The sequence below is a fragment of the Lacerta agilis genome, chromosome 14 (genome assembly GCF_009819535.1).
Source record: "Lacerta agilis isolate rLacAgi1 chromosome 14, rLacAgi1.pri, whole genome shotgun sequence".
In the NCBI taxonomy this organism is placed as follows: domain Eukaryota; kingdom Metazoa; phylum Chordata; class Lepidosauria; order Squamata; family Lacertidae; genus Lacerta; species Lacerta agilis.
Window position 1 is genome coordinate 5,306,743 of NC_046325.1, and position 18,472 is coordinate 5,325,214.

The following is an 18,472-nucleotide window of genomic DNA, read 5'->3' on the forward strand; positions in this document are numbered from 1 at the left end:
TTTTGGCCGGGGAGGGCGGGGTCTAACTTATTATTATTATTATTATTATTATTATTATTATTATTATTATTATTGGTTCATTCATACATTAAGTTGTGTTGGGAGTGGATTGAGAATCCATGTTGTTGTCAACATCTCTTGGCCGAATGAGAGGCTGGGAACATGTGTTGGCGTCGGGAAAATGGTAGTTCATAATTAGGAAATGATAATGACTTGCGCAAGCCCAACGTTCCCAGTGTGTGCTTGGATCCGTCCTGCAAACTGCTGAGAATCTAGAGCAGGGGTAGGCAGCCTAAGGCCTGTGGGCACGGACGGTCCGAGAATCAGCGTGTTTTTACATGAGTAGAATGTGTGCTTTTATTTAAAATGGATCTCTGGGTTATTTGTGGGGCATAGGAATTCGTTCATTTTTTCCCTTCAAAATATACTCCGCCCCCCCCCACAAGGTCTGAGGGACAGTGGACCGGCCCATGGCTGAAAAAGGTTGCTGACCCCTGATCTAGAGGCACTCCAGAGCTGCTTTTCATCCAGCTGTTTTGCACCTCTGGAATAAAAGGGAGCTTCCAAGCCATTGGGGGGAGCGGGGTCCCCAAATTCTCGTTTGGGAGGCCTGAAATGGGACGGCAGCAGCCTCTGATGGTATCAGAAAACCACCGGGCATTTGCCAGCTCAGGCCTCCTTGGCGGTGTTGCCGGCAAACGGGTTGCCCCGCCCTGATCCCTGGCAGGATTTGTGCGTCAAGAGGATGTGGCCTGCTGCATCGGACCGAAAGGTCCATCGTCGTGCCTTTCGTAGTGTGTCCACCACATCCCTCCAGGAAGGCCTGATAGGAGCAAGGTGATGTGTGAAGGCACTGGCTCGCTCCTGCTCTCTGGGCCCAAGCAGGTAGACTGCAGCTCTCCATGGAGTCTCCACAGTGGGATTAACGATAGCAGCCATCTTTTGTCATGGTTGAAGGGGAGGTTAAATTTTATATTTTTATACACACACACACACACACACACACCACCCATCTGGCTAGGTTTCCCCAGCCACTCTAGGCAGCTTCCAACAAAAGATAAAAAAAATACATTAATGCATAAATCATTAAAAACATCCCTAAACAGGGCTGCCTTCAGGTGTCTTCTAAAAGTCAGATCGTTGTTTATTTCCTTGACATCTGATGGGAGGGCGTTCCACAGGGTGGGTGCCACCACCGAGAAGGCCCCCTGCCTGGTTCCCTGTAACCTCGCTTCTCGCAGGGAGGGAACCGCCAGAAGGCCCTCGGAGGTGGATCTCAGTGTCCGGGCTGAATGATGGGGGTGGAGACGCTCCTTCAGGTATACTGGGCCTTTGAGGCCGTTTAGGGCTTTAAAGGGCAGCACCAACACTTTGAATTGTGCTCGGAAACGTACTGGGAGCCAGTGTAGGTCTTTCAGGACTGGTGTTATGTGGTCTCGGCGGCCATTCCCAGTCCCCAGTCTAGCTGCCGCATTCTGGATTAGTTGTAGTTTCTTGGACACCTTCATAGGTAGCCCCACGTAGAGCGCATGGCAGTAGTCCAAGCGGGAGATAACCAGAGCCTCTGCCTGACCCTCCTTAGTTAAGGCTATCCCGCTAAGGGAATCTGTGAGGAATTGCCTCCGTCCAACGCCCAGATGGGGGCTGTTGTTGTTTAGTTGTTTAGTCGTGTCCGACTCTTTTTTTTTAATCAATGATTTTTATTGATTTTAATATACACATATAATTACATATAGTAATTACATAAAATAGCTTATATTCCGTATCTAATATCGACTTCATATCTTCCATGTTCTGTCTTCTTTAAATCAAACTTTTATATTTCACATTCTTATCCAATTTTCATAATATAATAACTAATCTCTCAAACTTATACATCTAATGTTCTCAAAATATACATAATTTGTTTCCCTTTTCAAACATCTACTGATTACCTTTCCGTTCTATTTCCATTTGCTGAATTTCCCTTCCCGTTATGAGGTTTATTTCCATATTGATCTACTTTACACATGTTGTCTATATATGTCATATAATTTCCCCATTCTTTTTGAAAAGTTTCGTCACCCTGTTGCCTGATTTTTGATGTCAATTTAGCAATTTAGCAATTTCCATGTATTCCATAATCTTTTGTTGCCATTGCTCAACCGTTGGGATTTGTTGAGATTTCCAAACCTGTGCCAACAACAGTCTTGCCCCAGTCGTTGCGTACATAAACAATTTTCTGTCATTTTTTCTTATATCGTCACTCAGATGGGGGCTGTTGTTGTTCAGTCGTTCAGTCGTGTCCGACTCTTTGTGACCCCATGGACCAGAGCACGCAAGGCACTCCTGTCTTCCACTGCCTCCCGCAGTTTGGTCAGACTCATGCCAGTCGCTTCAAGAACACTGTCCAACCATCTCATCCTCTGTCGTCCCCTTCTCCTTGTGCCCTCCATCTTTCCCAACATCAGGGTCTTTTCCAGGGAGTCTTCTCTTCTCATAAGGTGGCCAAAGTCTTGGAGCCTCAGCTTCAGGATCTGTCCTTCCAGTGAGCACTCAGGGCTGATTTCCTTCAGAACGGATAGGTTTGATCTTCTTGCAGTCCGTGGGACTCTCAAGAGTCTCCTCCAGTACCATAACTCAAAAGCATCCATTCTTCGGCGATCAGCCTTCTTTATGGTCCAGCTCTCACTTCCATACCTCACTACTGGGAAAACCATAGCTTTAACCATACGGACCTTTGTCGGCAAGGTGATGTCTCTGCTTTTTAAGATGCTGTCTAGGTTTGTCATTGCTTTCCTCCCAAGAAGCAGGCGTCTTTTAATTTCATGACTGCTGTCACCATCTGCAGTGATCACGGATCCCGAGAAAGTAAAATGTCTCACTGCCTCCATTTCTTCAGATGGGGGCTAGGGCCAGAGAACTCCTCCAGCGGAGACCCCTTAGGGATACCCCTGTTGGATGTAAGCTCATAGATGAGAAAGATTCAGCTAATCTTCTTGGAAAGGGCTTCTTGCCAAGTCTTCTGAGGAGCACATTACAGAAAGATGTTAATTATACTCCGTGCAAGAGGTGTCCCTTCCTCTCGCCTGTCCTGGAATGCCCTATCGGTCGGGTTTCGTAGGATTCAGAGCCTGAGGCCTTCATCCCAACTCTCTGCCCTCCAGAAGTTGTGCAGCTCCCATCAGTCCCAGCCGGCACCAGTTTGGGGAAGGCTCTCCTCCAGAACGGGGGCGCCATTTTGCGCACCTCAGCTGTCTTCCTGCGTTGTTCCCCGGCTGCCCCCTGGAAACCTTTAAAATGAATGTGTTTCCACCTGCGGGGTTTTGCCGCAGGTGGAAACCCACCAGGTGCAGCTTCTTCTAACAGTCCCGGGAGAAACGCCACCTGTTGGATTTCTGCCCGCCACACGGCTGCTTAAAGGCACGAGGCTTGCGTCACAGGGTGGGAGGGAGAGTCATGGCACACCCACAGCCAGGGAGGAGAAGGGGCAGGATCCGAGACGCGGGTGACACAGCGGTGGGACCTCTTGCCAGCTGTAACCTCCCTGGGTGTAGGAGGGAGGAGAAAGGAGTCGATATGGAGGTGCCGCACCCCAGTGAAGAACAGGTTTGGCTCTTTCCTGCCCCAACCTGCTTGCTGGAGGCTGGGAGAGAACATGAGGAGGTTTGGGACACAGCCTGCTCCCGATTTCCCTCCAAAGGATGCGAGGAGCCACCTCGGCCCAGCTGCTGGGTGTGGGTCTACTCCGAGCAGGGAGTGTGCGATTATCTCTCTGATCTGGTTCTTTTGCACAAGAGCCGAAACAAGCTGCGTCTGCAAATGCGCCGCAGTTCAACAGGTGCTGTGCGGAGCACTCTTCTCCTCACTGCCAGAGCCCAGCAACCAAATATTATTTTCGTATTGCGTGTGTAATCCTGTGTTTTCCTCCGAGAAGCTCGAAGTGAGACGCCTGGTTCTCTCCCTCCCCACACAACAACCCTGTGAGGTATGCTAGGTGGAGAGACGGACAGGGACTGGGCCCAAGGTCACAACTAGTGGGATTCATGGCCGAGTGGAGATTCGAACCCTAACCACTACACCTCCCGGGCACTCGTGACTGGATTATATATCAAATTCAGTTACAAAAATCCCTCTGATGCAAATGCTTCTATCATTTTTCTCCTGCTGCTCCTATTTTGAATCCTGCCCACAATTTTATTTGTTTGCAGTGCTTTTCCAAAAAGTCCCCCATTCTTCTGTTAAAACAAACAAAAAAAAAATTCACCTTCCAGTAGCACCTTAGAGACCAACTAAGTTTGTTCTTGGTATGAGCTTTTGTGTGCATGCACACTTCTTCAGATACAAACTTAGTTGGTCTCTAAGGTGCTACTGGAAGGAATTTTTTTATTTTTTATTTTGTTTTGACTATGGCAGACCAACACGGCTACCTACCTGCTTCTGTTAAAAGTTCGTTTTGACCTCTTAATAACGCTACTGACTTTTGCCATTTCCGGATAGCCCATTGGCTCTCAACACCCAAGCTCTTCATTCATCGCTCTGCCCATTTTTGCCACCACCAGTTTGTGGCCCCCGGAAGGCCGTGCTCAGAAAGAAATGTGGCCCTCAGGGCTGGGAGGGCGGGAGGAACCCTCACGAGAGTAGCCAACTTTCTCGGCACGCCTTGCTCCTGTGCCTCTCGCAAGCAAAACTCTGATCCGACTTTCCTGGCGGCCAAATATTTGTGAAAGGCAGAGGAGCAGCCCTGCTGGCCTTTGGGAGAGTCATTTGGCAATGTCCTCTGTTTACACCGCAGCCGTGTTCTCTTTTTTTGGTTATCTTTTCCCGCTTCTGCGGTCGGCTGAAATGCATCTTTCTGAGGCGGTGGTGGAGTGCCTTGGAGGTCCATATCTCTCGAAACACAGGCCCACCAAGGCTGCGGAGGTGGAGCCTTTGCAGGGTACCTGAGGTGAAAACAGCCACCTCTTTGGCTGCTTCCAGGCCTTGCTTGATAAAGCCAGCAGTTCCTGAAATCCTAATATCAACAAACAAAGGAAATCGAGCGAGAGAAGCAGCCAGGCCTGTGTTTTTTGTGGAGAAATGGTCTGTGACCCAGAGAAAAAAAAAAGACTCCAATTTCTGGCTGTGTGCAGAGAGATGTATGTTTCTCGTGCCCTTGAGGTACTTCTGAGCATGAGCAGAGTAGATAAGGGAAAATTTCTGCATTCAGATAGGTGCGCGGTTGCCACCTTTCCCTCCTGGGCAAAGCTCTTGCGCTCTTAAGAATTGGGCGGCAGGCAGAAATCTGTCCGTGGAAGCTTCGAAACAGGCTGCACCTGGTGGATTTCTGCCCATAGCAAGTTATTCAAAGATCAACTGCTGTGGCTTAGAAATCCTGCTTTAAAAACGATAAAATAAGTTGCCTGGGTTACTTATCGACGAGACTGCACTTGCAATAAGTTGCAATTTGGCAAGAAGTATAGCCAAGGCAGTGTAGGGCAAGAAATTATATTATAGCTGGCCATATGGGCTGCTGTGAATAGTGTAATCTGGCAAGGAATTTGGCAGTGCGAAAGGGCATTGCACGAAAGGGGAGCTGGCTTTGCAAAAACGGGTGCCTTAGGCCAAGTTGCGTACAGTACATATATAGGGAGAAAATCGCACTGAAAGGCTAGCGGGTTTTCATGAGGACTCGAAACTCGCAGACTGATATGGAAAGCTGGATTTGAGATGAGAGAAGCGAGAGGCTGATATGCACCGAGTTTGCCCATCCTTCTCTGCTGGGTGGCAGCTCTGCCAGGCTCAACGGGACACCTGCCAAACCCAGGGTGAGGCACATTCCTGGAGATGAGGCAAGTGGGTCCTGGGTTTGAAACCTGAGAAGGCAGCTCAGCGGAGAGGAGGGCAGATGCCAGGGCTGAAAAGCAATGATCTGGACAGTTTGCGGCGGGACATCTCGGCTTGCTAATGGGGCGGGGCGGGACTGCTCTGAGATTTCTGCCCTCCCCACTGGAGGTCAAGTTTCTCCTTTGAAATAGAACCAGTCCCTGAGTTTGCTTCTTTCCTCCTCCCTCCCCATCCCTTTTCCTTTAGTGTCATTATCTTTTACACTGCAAACCTGAGGTGCAACAACAACAACCCTGCCTTTTGGGGGGCAGGGGGTAGCTGCTGAAGAGCAGGCTACAATTTTTTAAAAAACCCAGTATTATTATTATTATTTTATTGTTGTTATTATTAATTGAATTTATATACCGCCCTATACCTGGAGGTCTCAGGGAAGAATGTTCTTATTCAATCCTGATTGTTCCTCTGCCCTAAAGAGACTCAGGGGTGGCGGGTGACAGGGCCTTCTCTGTGGTGGCCCCTGATCGGTGGAACTCCCTCCCACCCAGGGCGTTTTGGAACGCTTTGTTTTTGGAACGGACTTCCGGAACGGATTAAGTTTGAGAACCAAGGTACCACTGTAGTTGGTGGACACAGGAAGCAGGAGATGGGTCGCTCCACCCAACAGTCTTGCCTTTGCTTCTTCCCACTAATCTCTCTCTTTCTCTCCCCCCATCTCCCCACAGGTCCATCACCGCAGACCTCAAAGGGGACATACATTCTGGTTCCAGTGGGCAAGTCCATGGACGGAGGGCTCTGGTCAGCAGAGGTGACCGACACAGGCACAAACAACATATCCCTGCGGGTCACCACCTCGCCCAACGCCGTGATCGGAAAGTACCAGTTTGGGGTCAAGACGCGGACCAAGGCGGGAGAGTACCAGATGCCCCTTGACCCCCGCTATGATACTTACATCCTCTTCAACCCCTGGTGCAAACGTAAGTTGGCTGGGGGTTTTTCTCTCCCTCCCTCTTTGTGTGTATGTGTCAGTAGAGCACGAGGCTCTTAATCTTAGGGTTGTGGGTTCGAGACACATGCTGAGCCAAAGATTCCTGCATCGCAGGGGATCCCTTCCAACTCTATGATTCTATGAAGCTGCAGTGGTTTCTAAAGGTAAAGGCAAAGGGATCCCTGACCGTTGGGTCCAGTCGCGGATGACTCTGGGGTTGCAGTGCTCATCTCGTTTTACTGGCCGAGGGAACCGGCCTACAGCTTCCGGGTCACGTGGCCAGCATGACTAAGCCGCTTCTGGCGAACCAGAGCAGCGCACGGAAATGCCGTTTACCTTCCCGCCAGAGTGGTACCTATTTATCTACTTGCACTTTGACCTGCTATCGAACTGCAAGGTGGGCAAGAGCTGGGAGCAAACAACGGGAGCTCACCCCGTTGCGGGGATTCGAACCACCTACCTTCTGATCGGCAAGCCCTAGGCTCTGTGGTTTGGTCCACAGCGCCACCCACGACCCATGCAGCGGTTTCTAATAGCCGGTAAATGGAAGTATGTGCTGTCTCCGACCCATTGGGGTCACTTTGGGAGTGGCGGGAGGGGCCGCCGCTTGTCACCCCTCCCCTCCCCTCCCCTGGCGCCCGGGGCGTACCGCCCCCCCCCAGCAACGCCCCTGGCTGCGCCGCACCGCGCCAGTAAGAGCGGGCGGCAGCAGCAGGGGTCACCGCGGGCTGAATAAATGAGTCCCTCGGGCCTTATCCGGCCCGCGGACCTTAGTTTGGAGACCTTTGTTCTATCACATGCAAAAGGAAGGATGCTCCAGCCAGGAGGAACAGGAAATTTCGACTGGCTGGCCCAAACATCCCCTCGCATGTCTTCTCTAGCATTTCAAGGAATGTTGTACTTGACTGCTTCTCATGCTTCACATCCCACATTTAAGGCCATAGTCTTTCCCCGATTTTACGGGAGAGTCTCGTTTTCCTAGCCTCCTCGCTGCTGGAAGGGTCTGGCCAGCAAAAGCTTGTCCGGATGCCAAGAACCACGGGAAAACGGTCTTTATCTCTGTCCCACGCACACACCCTGCACGATAAATGGGAATGATCTGCGGGTGGGGGGGTGGAGAAAGGAAACCTTTTATCTCCAGTGGAATATGTTGGATAAAGCACCAAAGAAAATAAATCTCTTGGCTCTGCATTGTAGAGTTTTACAAAGGCCAGCTGAGCAGAACATTCAGGGAGTGTCAGGATAAGGGATGCAAAATAACAAAAGGCACTCTGCGTATGCCCCTGGGGTGTGTTCCAGAATGCCCGGCGCTCTTCAGGGGACGGTCAGCTCCCTTTCCCTCAAAAAGGAAGAGAAGTTGAGCTCACGAAAAGCAGGACTCCACTGCAATCCGAGGCAGAGCTGGGTTTGGAAAACGCCACGCAAAGGGTGCCTCTGAGCATATGTAGAGCACCCATTTTCCTTCCCGCTGAAAAAATGATTGCAAAACACACACACACACACACACACACACACACACACAACAGTGACATATGTCATATAAAAGCATAAAAACAATATAACTTAAGAAACATCAACAAGACCCGCACAAATGCTACTAGCCCAGAGATGGAAAGACGAAAGAGTCCCTGCCAGAGAGGAATAGTAAACTAAGATGAGGGATTACGCCGAAATGGCAAAACTGACTGGAAAGCTCAGGAACCAAGAGGACAAAAAACTTTTAAGAAAGAATGCGAAAGATTCGTAATTTATTTAGGGGATCGGATCACTGAGCAGATGAAAACATTACCAGGATTTTAATCACACTTGTAATAAATACGACGGACAATATGGATAGATATAAACAGTGCTTTTTTCTGGGGGGGAAGCAGGGGGACGCATACCCCTAAACATTTTGTGAATCTCTGTCCTTTTGTCCATTTGCTGTATTTATTTTCCCCGGTTTGAACTATGAAATGGTGGTTTTCTTGAGTCAAAATGAGAGCACCCCCTCCACATTTTTTTAAAATAAAAAAGCACTGGATATAAAATACAGATTATGATATAATATGCAGTTGAAAAGGTTGACATTAGGACCCCTGGAGAGGGGGGTGGGGGGACGTCGTGAGATTCAGAGAAATCTCTGTCTGTGGGAATGTAGTCGGCTTTGTTATAAATTTGTATTTGAAAAATCGGATAGGAAAGATGATTATAAAAAAAATCAACAAGAAAACACAATCAAGATGATAGGGAGTCAAAATATTCTCCCGTTGGTGATTTTTGCACATGCATTCGGTGTTCTCTCTCCTCCCTTAAAAGGCCTGTAATTTTGAAGCTCCTGAATTTGCCCTAAATTTGCCCTCTTCCATTTTTCCCCATTCAGAGGATCCTGTTTACCTGGCCCAGACCAATTGGCTGGAGGAGTATGTGTTGAATGAGACAGGGAGGATCTACTATGGGACCGAAACCCAGATTGGGGAACGGACGTGGAATTACGCCCAGGTAGGCCCCTGGGTGGCTCATTGGCAGAATGCAAAGTGGTCTAAGGTCTCGGGGTACTCAGTACTGTTTACATCAACCCTCAGAGATGAGGTTGTCCACCACTACCAGCCAGACCCTTGCAGAGCCAGGCAGATAATGTGCCCCCCCCTTTTTTTTTACCCTGAGGATCTCTGAAGTCTTATAAATAAGTAAGTATATAAATAATTTTCACAAAAGTTATGTTGACAAATAATTTTATTTCAAGGCTTGAACCGTATCTGCATATTTAAAAAAATGGGAAATATAGATATACAATAGTGATTTTTAAAAATACATAGGGAAAAGGATTATTTTAAGTATTTACATTTAAATAATGGTGAGCGATTGTGAAATCGGAGGCCCGGGCCAAGTGGCCCATATGAACCCCCCCCCCCCTCTATTTGGGCCTTCTACCAGCACCCTTGTGCAAGGTGAGAGGGCCCACAAGTTCATCGAACCTGCTACTGGCTTCCATGACTTCTCCTAAACTTCCTTAAAAACTCTCGAATCGCGATTCAAGGCGACTTTAACAGAGTGGAGAACTGGGCCAAAGCTAACACAATGGGGACAAATCTCAGGTTCTGCACTTAGGCAGGTAAAGGTAAAGGGACCCCTGACCGTTAAGTCCAGTCACGGACGACTCTGGGGTTGCGGTGCTCATCTCGCTTTATTGGCCGAGGGAGCTGGCATACAGCTTCCGGGTCATGTAGCCAGCATGACTAAGCCGCTTCTGGAGAACCAGAGCAGCGCACGGAAACGCCGTTTACCTTCCCGTCAGAGTGGTACCTATTTATCTACTTGCACTTTGACGTGCTTTCGAACTGCTAGGCTGGCAGGAGCAGGGACCGAACAACAGGAGCTCACCCCGTCCCGTGGATTGGAACCGCCGACCTTCTGATCGGCAAGCCCTAGGCTCAGTGGTTTAGACCACAGCGCCACCTGCATCCCCGGCAGGAAGAACCGGCAAATATAAGATGGTGGGGCATAGTGCACCTGAAAAGGATCTAGGGGTCTTGGTGGACCACAAACTGTGTGATGCAGCAGCAAAAAAAGCTCATGCTATTCTTGGCTGCATCAACAGAAGCATAGCGTCCAGGTTAAGGGAAGTCATAATATTGCTCTGTTGTGACTTGTGTCCAGTCCTGTGTCCAGTTCTGGGCGCCACAGTTTAAGAGGGGTGTTGACAAGCTGGAACATGCACAGAGGAGGGTGACCGAGATGATCGAGGGTCTGGAAATCAAGCCTTATGGGGAATGGATGAGGGACTTGGGTATGTTTAGCTCGGAGAAGAGATCAGGCCGAGAGGAGATATGATAGCTACCTTTGAATATCTCGACTCGAGGGCTGTTCCATGGAAGATGGAGCAAGCTTGTTCTGTAGGACCCAAACCAATGGATTCAAGTTACCGAAAACAGGATTCCGGCTAAAGTTGTGGGTTTTCCTTCTTTGGATGTTTTTAAGCAGAGGTTGGAGGGCCATCTGCCATGGATGCTTTAGTTGAGATTCCTGCATTGCAGGGGGTTGGACTAGATGACCGTCGGGGTCCCTTCCAACTCTATGATTCTATGAATTTCCCTCCTCTTTAGAATCATTTGCACATTACACCCCAGACTGTCAGACACCCATTAGGTGCCAACTATGTTTAAAAAAATAATTTGTAAAAAGTATGAAAAAAACTGACATTTTTCAGTTATGAATGTGTTGGGGATAAGCCCTGAGAAGCATGAAATGAACGGAAATATGGATAAATACCCCACAAGCAAATTGGGAGGCGTGAAGGATGAATGCTCATATAACCTCCCTGTAAGCAAATCAGAACAGATGCTCAATAAAGGCCAGATAAAATCTAACCCCCGTGTTAGCTCTGGGCAAGCAAATCAGGACGATGGCTTATTATAGGCCTTCTGGAGGAGAACCAAAGGTCCACTGACTTCTTTTGAAGATAACAGAGCAGCACTGAAGCGCCTTGTGTGGTTATTCTGGTTATCTGCCAGCAGGAGGCACTGTTGCTTACACCGTGGTGCTTTGCAGTTTTGCTTCTGCGGGAGATCTTGACGGTGCCTTGAGGTACCCAGCAGAGCAGTTTGGTGTGTGCGTATGAGAGATCTTTGAGTGTGTCCCCTTCTCCTCTCCCCCCACAGTTTGACCAGGGTATGTTAGATGCCTGCCTCTACGTCCTGGACCGTCGTGGGATGCCGCACGCGAGTCGTGGAGACCCCATCATGGTTTCGCGGGTCGTCTCTGCGATGGTGAGCCCTCGGGACAGTTTCGCCTTCCTGCCTGACAAAACTTGCTTGCGTGTTTCCTTTTTTTAAAAAAAAAAGTCTTCTTATTTTCTGACTTCAACTTCTACCCCTCTCTTCAGAAAGCTTGTAGCACCTGCCTTTCTGCATGGAGAAAGTCAGTTTGTTTATTGCATTCATATATCTTCATCTCCATGGAGGGTAGTTCTCTGCACCTCGTCATTTTATCCCTACAACAACCCTGGGAGGGAGGTTAGCCTGAGAGGCAGGAACAAGGTCACCCTGTGAGCTTCATGGCTGGGTGGGGATTCGAACCCTGTTCTCCCAGGTCCAAGTCTAACCACTATGCCACTGCAGGCTCCCTGGTAGATCTCCTTTTTGGAATCCCTAATATGCTTCCTGCCTTTGGCCAGTATACCCGAAGGAACGTCTCCACCCCCATCATTCAGCCTGGACACTGAGGTCCACCTCCGAGTGTCTTCTGGCAATTTCCTCATTGCGAGAAGTGATGTTACAGGGAACCAGGACGAGGGCCTTCTCAGTGGTGGCGCCCGCCCTCCCACCAGATGTCAAGGAAATAAGCCACTATCTGACTTTTAGAAAACACCTGAAGGCAGCCCTGTTCGGGGAAGTTTTTAATGTTTGATTCTACAGTGGTACCCGGTTTAAGAACAGCCCTGTTTACAAACTATTCGGTTTACGACCTCCATAAAACCGGAAGTAGTGTCCTGGTTTGCGAACTTTACCTCAGTCTAAGAACGGAAGCCGAATGGTGGAAGGGCACCGGCGGCTGGAGGCCTCATTAGGGAAAGCGCGCCATGGTTTACGAACGGTTTCGGTTTAAAAACGGACTTCCGGAACGGATTAAGTTCGTAAACTGAGGTACCACTGTATTTTTAATATTTTGTCGGGAGCCGCCCAGAGTGGCTGGGGAAACCAATAAATAATAACAAATTATTGTTATTATTATTATTATTATTATTAATAATAATTCCTATTGCCTACACACACTTCGGATCCATATTTCTGTGGTACCACGAAGTGGATTAAGCGCTGTGGAACTTCTTAATCTTAGCATACCTCTCTCTCATTGTAGAAACGAACCATTAGAGGTGCCGCCATTAAACTAGCGTATTTGCAAAGCTGAGCAGGAACCTGTACGGGGAACCGTGAGCTGAGATTCCCGCATTGCAGAGGGTTGGACTAGAGGACCCCCGGGTCTCTTCCGACCCTACAATTCTATGATTCTACTAAAGGCGAAGCCACGAAACCTTGTGTCCCTCCGGGGCTGACACAGCACTTGCTAACCGTACTGATTCTCCCCATCCCTCTCTCTTTCTCTCTCTCTCTTTCTCAGGTGAACTCTCTGGACGACAACGGGGTGCTGGTTGGGAACTGGACCGGCGATTACTCCCGCGGCACCAACCCTTCGGCCTGGGTGGGCAGCCGAGACATCTTGCTGAAGTACCACAAGACGGGCTACCCGGTTCTCTACGGGCAGTGCTGGGTCTTTGCCGGAGTCGTGACCACAGGTAGCTGCCGTCTGCGGGGAGTCGGGACGAGAGTGGGCTCTGGGGAAGGGAGGAGAAGGGCTTGGGCAGAAGGAGGGCCTTGCAAGATCAGGTCCATGTGCTCCAGCATCCTGGTCCTCAAAGGGGCCAACCAAAGGCTTATCTCTCCCCGTTCCTCCTCCTCCTTGTCCCCTCAGTCCTCCGGTGCCTGGGCATTCCCACGCGGACCGTCACCAACTACAACTCGGCACACGATACGGATGTCAGCCTCACCATGGACATATACTTTGACGAGAACATGAAGCCGATCGAGAACCTCAATGCCGACTCTGTTTGGTAAGCGCGACGACCCTGCCGCCTCCGTCTCGGGTTCCTACGTTCAGGAGGAAGGGCGAACCCAGGACGGCCGCCACCCAAGTGTTGTTGTTGTTGTTCAGTCGTTCAGTCGTGTCCGACTCTTCGTGACCCCATGGACCAGAGTACGCCAGGCACGCCTATCCTTCACTGCCTCTCGCAGTTTGGCCAAACTCATGTTAGTAGCTTCAAGAACACTGTCCAACCATCTCATCCTCTGTCGTCCCCTTCTCCTTGTGCCCTCCATCTTTCCCAACATCAGGGTCTTTTCTAGGGAGTCTTCTCTTCTCATGAGGTGGCCAAAGTACTGGAGCCTCAACTTCAGGATCTGTCCTTCTAGTGAGTACTCAGGGCTGATTTCTTTGAGAATGGATAGGTTTGATCTTCTTGCAGTCCACGGGACTCTCAAGAGTCTCCTCCAGCACCATAATTCAAAAGCATCAATTCTACGGCGATCAGCCTTCTTTATGGTCCAGCTCTCACTTCCGTACATTACTACTGGGAAAACCATAGCTTTAACTATACGGACCTTTGTCGGCAAGGTGATGTCTTTGCTTTTTAAGATGCTGTCTAGGTTTGTCATTGCTTTTCTCCCAAGAAGCAGGCGTCTTCTGATTTCGTGACTGCTGTCACCATCTGCAGTGATCATGGAACCCAAGAAAGTGAAATCTCTCACTGCCTCCATTTCTTCCCCTTCTATTTGCCAGGAGGTGATGGGACCAGTGGCCATGATCTTAGTTTTTTTGATGTTGAGCTTCAGACCATATTTTGCGCTCTCTTCTTTCACCCTCATTAAAAGGTTCTTCAATTCTTCCTCACTTTCTGCCATCAAGGTAGTATCATCAGCATATCTGAGGTTGTTGATATTTTTTCCGGCAATCTTAATTCCGGTTGGGGATTCATCCAGTCCAGCCTTTCGCATGATGTATTCTGCATATAAGTTAAATAAGCGGGGAGACAATATACAGCCTTGTCGTACTCCTTTCCCAATAATGGGCCACCCAAGTACCCCATTATTATTATTATTATTTAAAAGTCTTTATTTACCGTACAGCCATAACCACATGTTGTGAACGCTGTGGGTTGCGAACGTGCCTCCCGCACGGATCATGTTCACAACCCGAGCGTCCACTGTAGTTTTCTGTGTATAAGACTAGGTTGTTTTCTTTAAAAACTATGCTAAAAAGTGGTGGGCGTCTTATACATGGAGAGTGCATAGGGTGGACATTTGATTGGTTACTGCCGCGGCTGTCAGCGGCTACTGGGCGTGTTATTGGTTGCTGTGTCAAGGGCTGGTGTTGATTGGCTGACATTGGGGAAATTGTGCGGGCGATTGGCAGCTTCTACCGGCAAGGGGACAGACGAGAGGTGTTTTTTGTGCTGGGTGCCGGTGAGCGATTTTCGGCAATCCCCACTAAAAAAAGCTCAACAGCCCTGTGCAATCCCCCCCCCTAAAAAGCTCAATAACGCTGAGCCACCTCCCCCCATTTTCTTAAATTTGAGCCCCCCCAAATAGGGGCCATCTTATACATGGAAAAGTACGGTATACTTTTCAAGTTAATACATTTCATTAGTTTTGCAATCAATTTAACATTTCAAAGTTTGACTTCCTTCCCCCTCTTTCTGCGGTTCCTTAAATTTATTTTATAATATCTTCTACACATCCAAATTCATTTAATTTGCTCATTTAATTATCTCCTTTAAATATATACCCTTATGTAATAACTGCAGGTTATTACAATAACCCTGCCAGTGTTTTTTTTTATCTGTTTGCAATTTATCTATAAATGTTCAATAAACCATTTCCATTCTTTTATTTTTTTAAAAAAAGTTTATTATCTTGATTTCTTATTCTTCCGGTAAGTCTTGCCATTTCTGCATATTCCATAAGTTTTTGTATCCATTCTTCCTTTGCTGGGACTTCGGCTTCTTTCCACTTCCATTTTAATTCTCTCTCTCTCTCCCCCCCCCCCCCCATTCGGATGCAGGAATTTCCATGTCTGGAACGACTGCTGGATGAAACGGCCCGATTTGCCTTCAGGGTTTGATGGGTGGCAAGTTGTGGATGCGACGCCCCAGGAATCCAGCAGCGGTGAGTCAAGGAAAGCTTCCTGCACACAAAAAAGACTCTGATGTCCTCCAGGTGTTTTGGACTCCCAACTCCCATCAGCCCCAAGCCGGAGTTGTAGTCCAAAACACCTGGAGGACACCTGGCCAGCTTGCAACTTTTGGGGTCACAAACCAGGTGTAGTGGGCCTTGGGCCACTGTAACAGCTTGGGAGTGGCTGGGCCGATCTCCTTTACTGCACTGGTACACCAGCGCTGCAGGTGGCTGGAGGCCGGTACTGCAGCCACCCGACCAGCAGGGGTCAGGTGACTTTGTGAGCCAATCAGACTCTGGCCTCATAAAAGGTGCTTGAATCACTGGTGGAAACTCCTGAGTTCAAGTGCTGAGGAAGAATCACCTGGTAGGGAGAACAATTTGCTTCGTGGTTTCATTTTCAAGCAACACCTGCCACCTGGTATGGACGCCAGTTCAAATCGTGCTGCAAGGAGTTCCACAGATTAACACTGGAAGCCATTTTCTGTTCTGGGAAGGGGACGGGGAGTTTGACACAGTGCTCCATCTCATCTCTCCCCTGCTTTCCCCAACAGGCATTTTCTGCTGCGGTCCCTGCTCTGTAGAGGCCATCAAGAATGGACTGGTCTACATGAAATACGATGCCTCCTTCTGCTTTGCTGAGGTACTTGTTTCTGAATGATTTCGCGTGTGCGAATGCTGCTGAGAGAAGCAGGGCCGCTCTCCACGCCTGGTCATGTCACAGCATCTCTGATTCAGGCTTGGAACTTTCAGCACCAGGGAGAGCTCCCCAGGAATGCAGACGTGGATTCCATCACATACAGTTGCAATCGAAATTATTCCACCACCACCCCATTGCAAATCAGGTTTATTCTCCAAAATTTGCAGACTTTCAACTGTTTGCAAGGAGCAAATCCAACAAAACCAATGGCAGTCGCTCCACACAATCGATGTGTCAAGTGGTTCCGTCAAATTCAGCTGCAAATGCAACTTATAGTGAGACTGATGAAGCCAGGATAAGTTGAGTTTTCAGCTGAATCTCACCTGATTTGCAACGGGGCTGGAATAATTTCAGTCGCAGCTGTGGATAAACAAAAGGTTAGAGCAATCTTCCCCAACCTGTGCCCTCCAGATTTTGCTGGAATCCAGCTCCCATCAACCCCAGTTAACACAGTCAAAGGCTGAAGGTGATGAAAGGTTTCAACAACATCCGAAGGGTGCCAGATTGAGGAAAACCGCGCAGAGACACAATCATAATAATCCTTACAAAATAAAAAATAAAAAAATCCCTTCCAGTAGCACCTTAGAGACCAACTAAGTTTGTTCTTGGTATGAGCTTTTGTGTGCATGCACACTTCTTCAGATACACTGAAACAGAAGTCACCAGACCCTTATATAGATATTTCTGTTTCAGTGTATCTGAAGAAGTGTGCATGCACACGAAAGCTCATACCAAGAACAAACTTAGTTGGTCTCTAAGGTGCTACTGGAAGGGATTTTTTATTATTATTATTTTGTTTTGACTATGGCAGACCAACACGGCTACCAACCTGTAACTATAATAATCCTTGCCGTCACTAAACCTGGTTTTCTGTTATAACTTCCAATGAAATTGAAATATCCATCTATCTATCTAGATGGGTAGATAGTCATAGATATACAAGGTCTTCACCACAGAATTGAATACCTTATATATCTCTCTTCAAAGTTTACTATAGCAATATTGAGCTGGCAATGCTTTGCTGTGGACTGCCAGCCTGTTGAACTTGTTGTGACTTGACTTCTGGGTAAACCTTCTCTAGGGGTCATGTAGGTAAAGAGTAGTAGTAGTAGTAGTAGTAGTAGTAGTAGTAGTAATAATAATAATAATAATAATTTTATTATTTATTCCTCGTCCATCTGGCTGGGCTTCCCCAGCCATGGTTGGCAGCTCCCAACGGAATACTAAAAACACGATAAAACATCAAACATTGAAGACTTCCCTAAACAGGGTTGCCTTCAGATGTCTTCTAAAAGTCAGATAGTTGTTTATTTCTTTGACATCTGAGGGGTGGACGTTCCACAGGGTGGGTGCCACTACCGAGAAGGCCCTCTGCCTGTTTCATTAAGCAAGGTTCAGTTTTTGGACAAGTTTAGCTCAAGGTTCAGTTTTTGGACAAGTTTAGCTCAGTTGGTAGAGCATGAGGCTGTGACCCTCAGGGTCAGGGGTTCGAGCCCCACATTGGGCAAAAGATTCCTGCATGGCAGGGGGGTTGGACAAGATGGCCCTCATGGTCCCTTCCAAGCCTACAATTATGTGAAATGGCAAGGGGTCAGAGAGATGCCCCTCTACCCCCAAACAGAACCATGGGCAAACACAGCGGTGTTGGTTTTTTATGGCGGTAGGCCTGCTGATGGGTTTCACTGACCCACTTTCTCTCTCTCTCTCTCTGCAGGTGAACAGTGACAAGGTGTATTGGCAACGCCAGTCTGACGGTAGCTTCAAGATCGTCTATGTGGAGGAGAAGGCAATTGGTCACTTAATCAGTACCAAGGCAGTGGGCTCAAATCAGCGCCAAGATGTCACCGACATTTACAAGCATCCTGAAGGTAATGCGCTGTGTGGACAAGGGGACAGACAGTTGGGATTCCTGAGGCAGGACACACACAAATTAACAACAACAACAACAATTTATTATTTATACCCCGCCAATCTGCCTGGGTTCTTGGTTTCCCCAGCCACTCCGGGCGGCTCCCAACAGAATATTAAAAATACGATAAAACATCAAACATTAAAAACTTCCCTGAACAGGGCTGCCTTCAGGTGTCTTCTAAAAGTCAGATAGTTGCTTATTTCCTTGACATCTGATGGGAGGGCGCCACCACCGAGAAGGCCGTCTGCCTGGTTCCCTTCCACCTCACTTCTTGCAGTGAGGGAACTCTCCAACATTTCTCTGATATAGGGACATCCTATTCAATAATAATAATAATAATAATAAGTAGTAGTAGTAGTAAT

General features: G+C 48.2%; 1 protein-coding gene across 2 annotated transcripts in view; it reads left to right on the top strand.

Moving 5' to 3' along the window:
- The window catches only part of TGM1 (transglutaminase 1), a 47,188-nt gene that overhangs the window by 21,062 nt on the left and 7,654 nt on the right, over positions 1-18,472 (top strand). For both annotated transcript variants that reach the window (XM_033170317.1, XM_033170318.1), the window contains exons 4-11: positions 6,528-6,779; positions 9,153-9,271; positions 11,431-11,538; positions 12,890-13,064; positions 13,241-13,379; positions 15,386-15,489; positions 16,053-16,141; positions 17,913-18,066. In XM_033170317.1, coding sequence (XP_033026208.1) covers positions 6,528-6,779; positions 9,153-9,271; positions 11,431-11,538; positions 12,890-13,064; positions 13,241-13,379; positions 15,386-15,489; positions 16,053-16,141; positions 17,913-18,066 — 1,140 coding nt within the window. The remainder of the gene's footprint in view (positions 1-6,527; positions 6,780-9,152; positions 9,272-11,430; positions 11,539-12,889; positions 13,065-13,240; positions 13,380-15,385; positions 15,490-16,052; positions 16,142-17,912; positions 18,067-18,472) is intronic.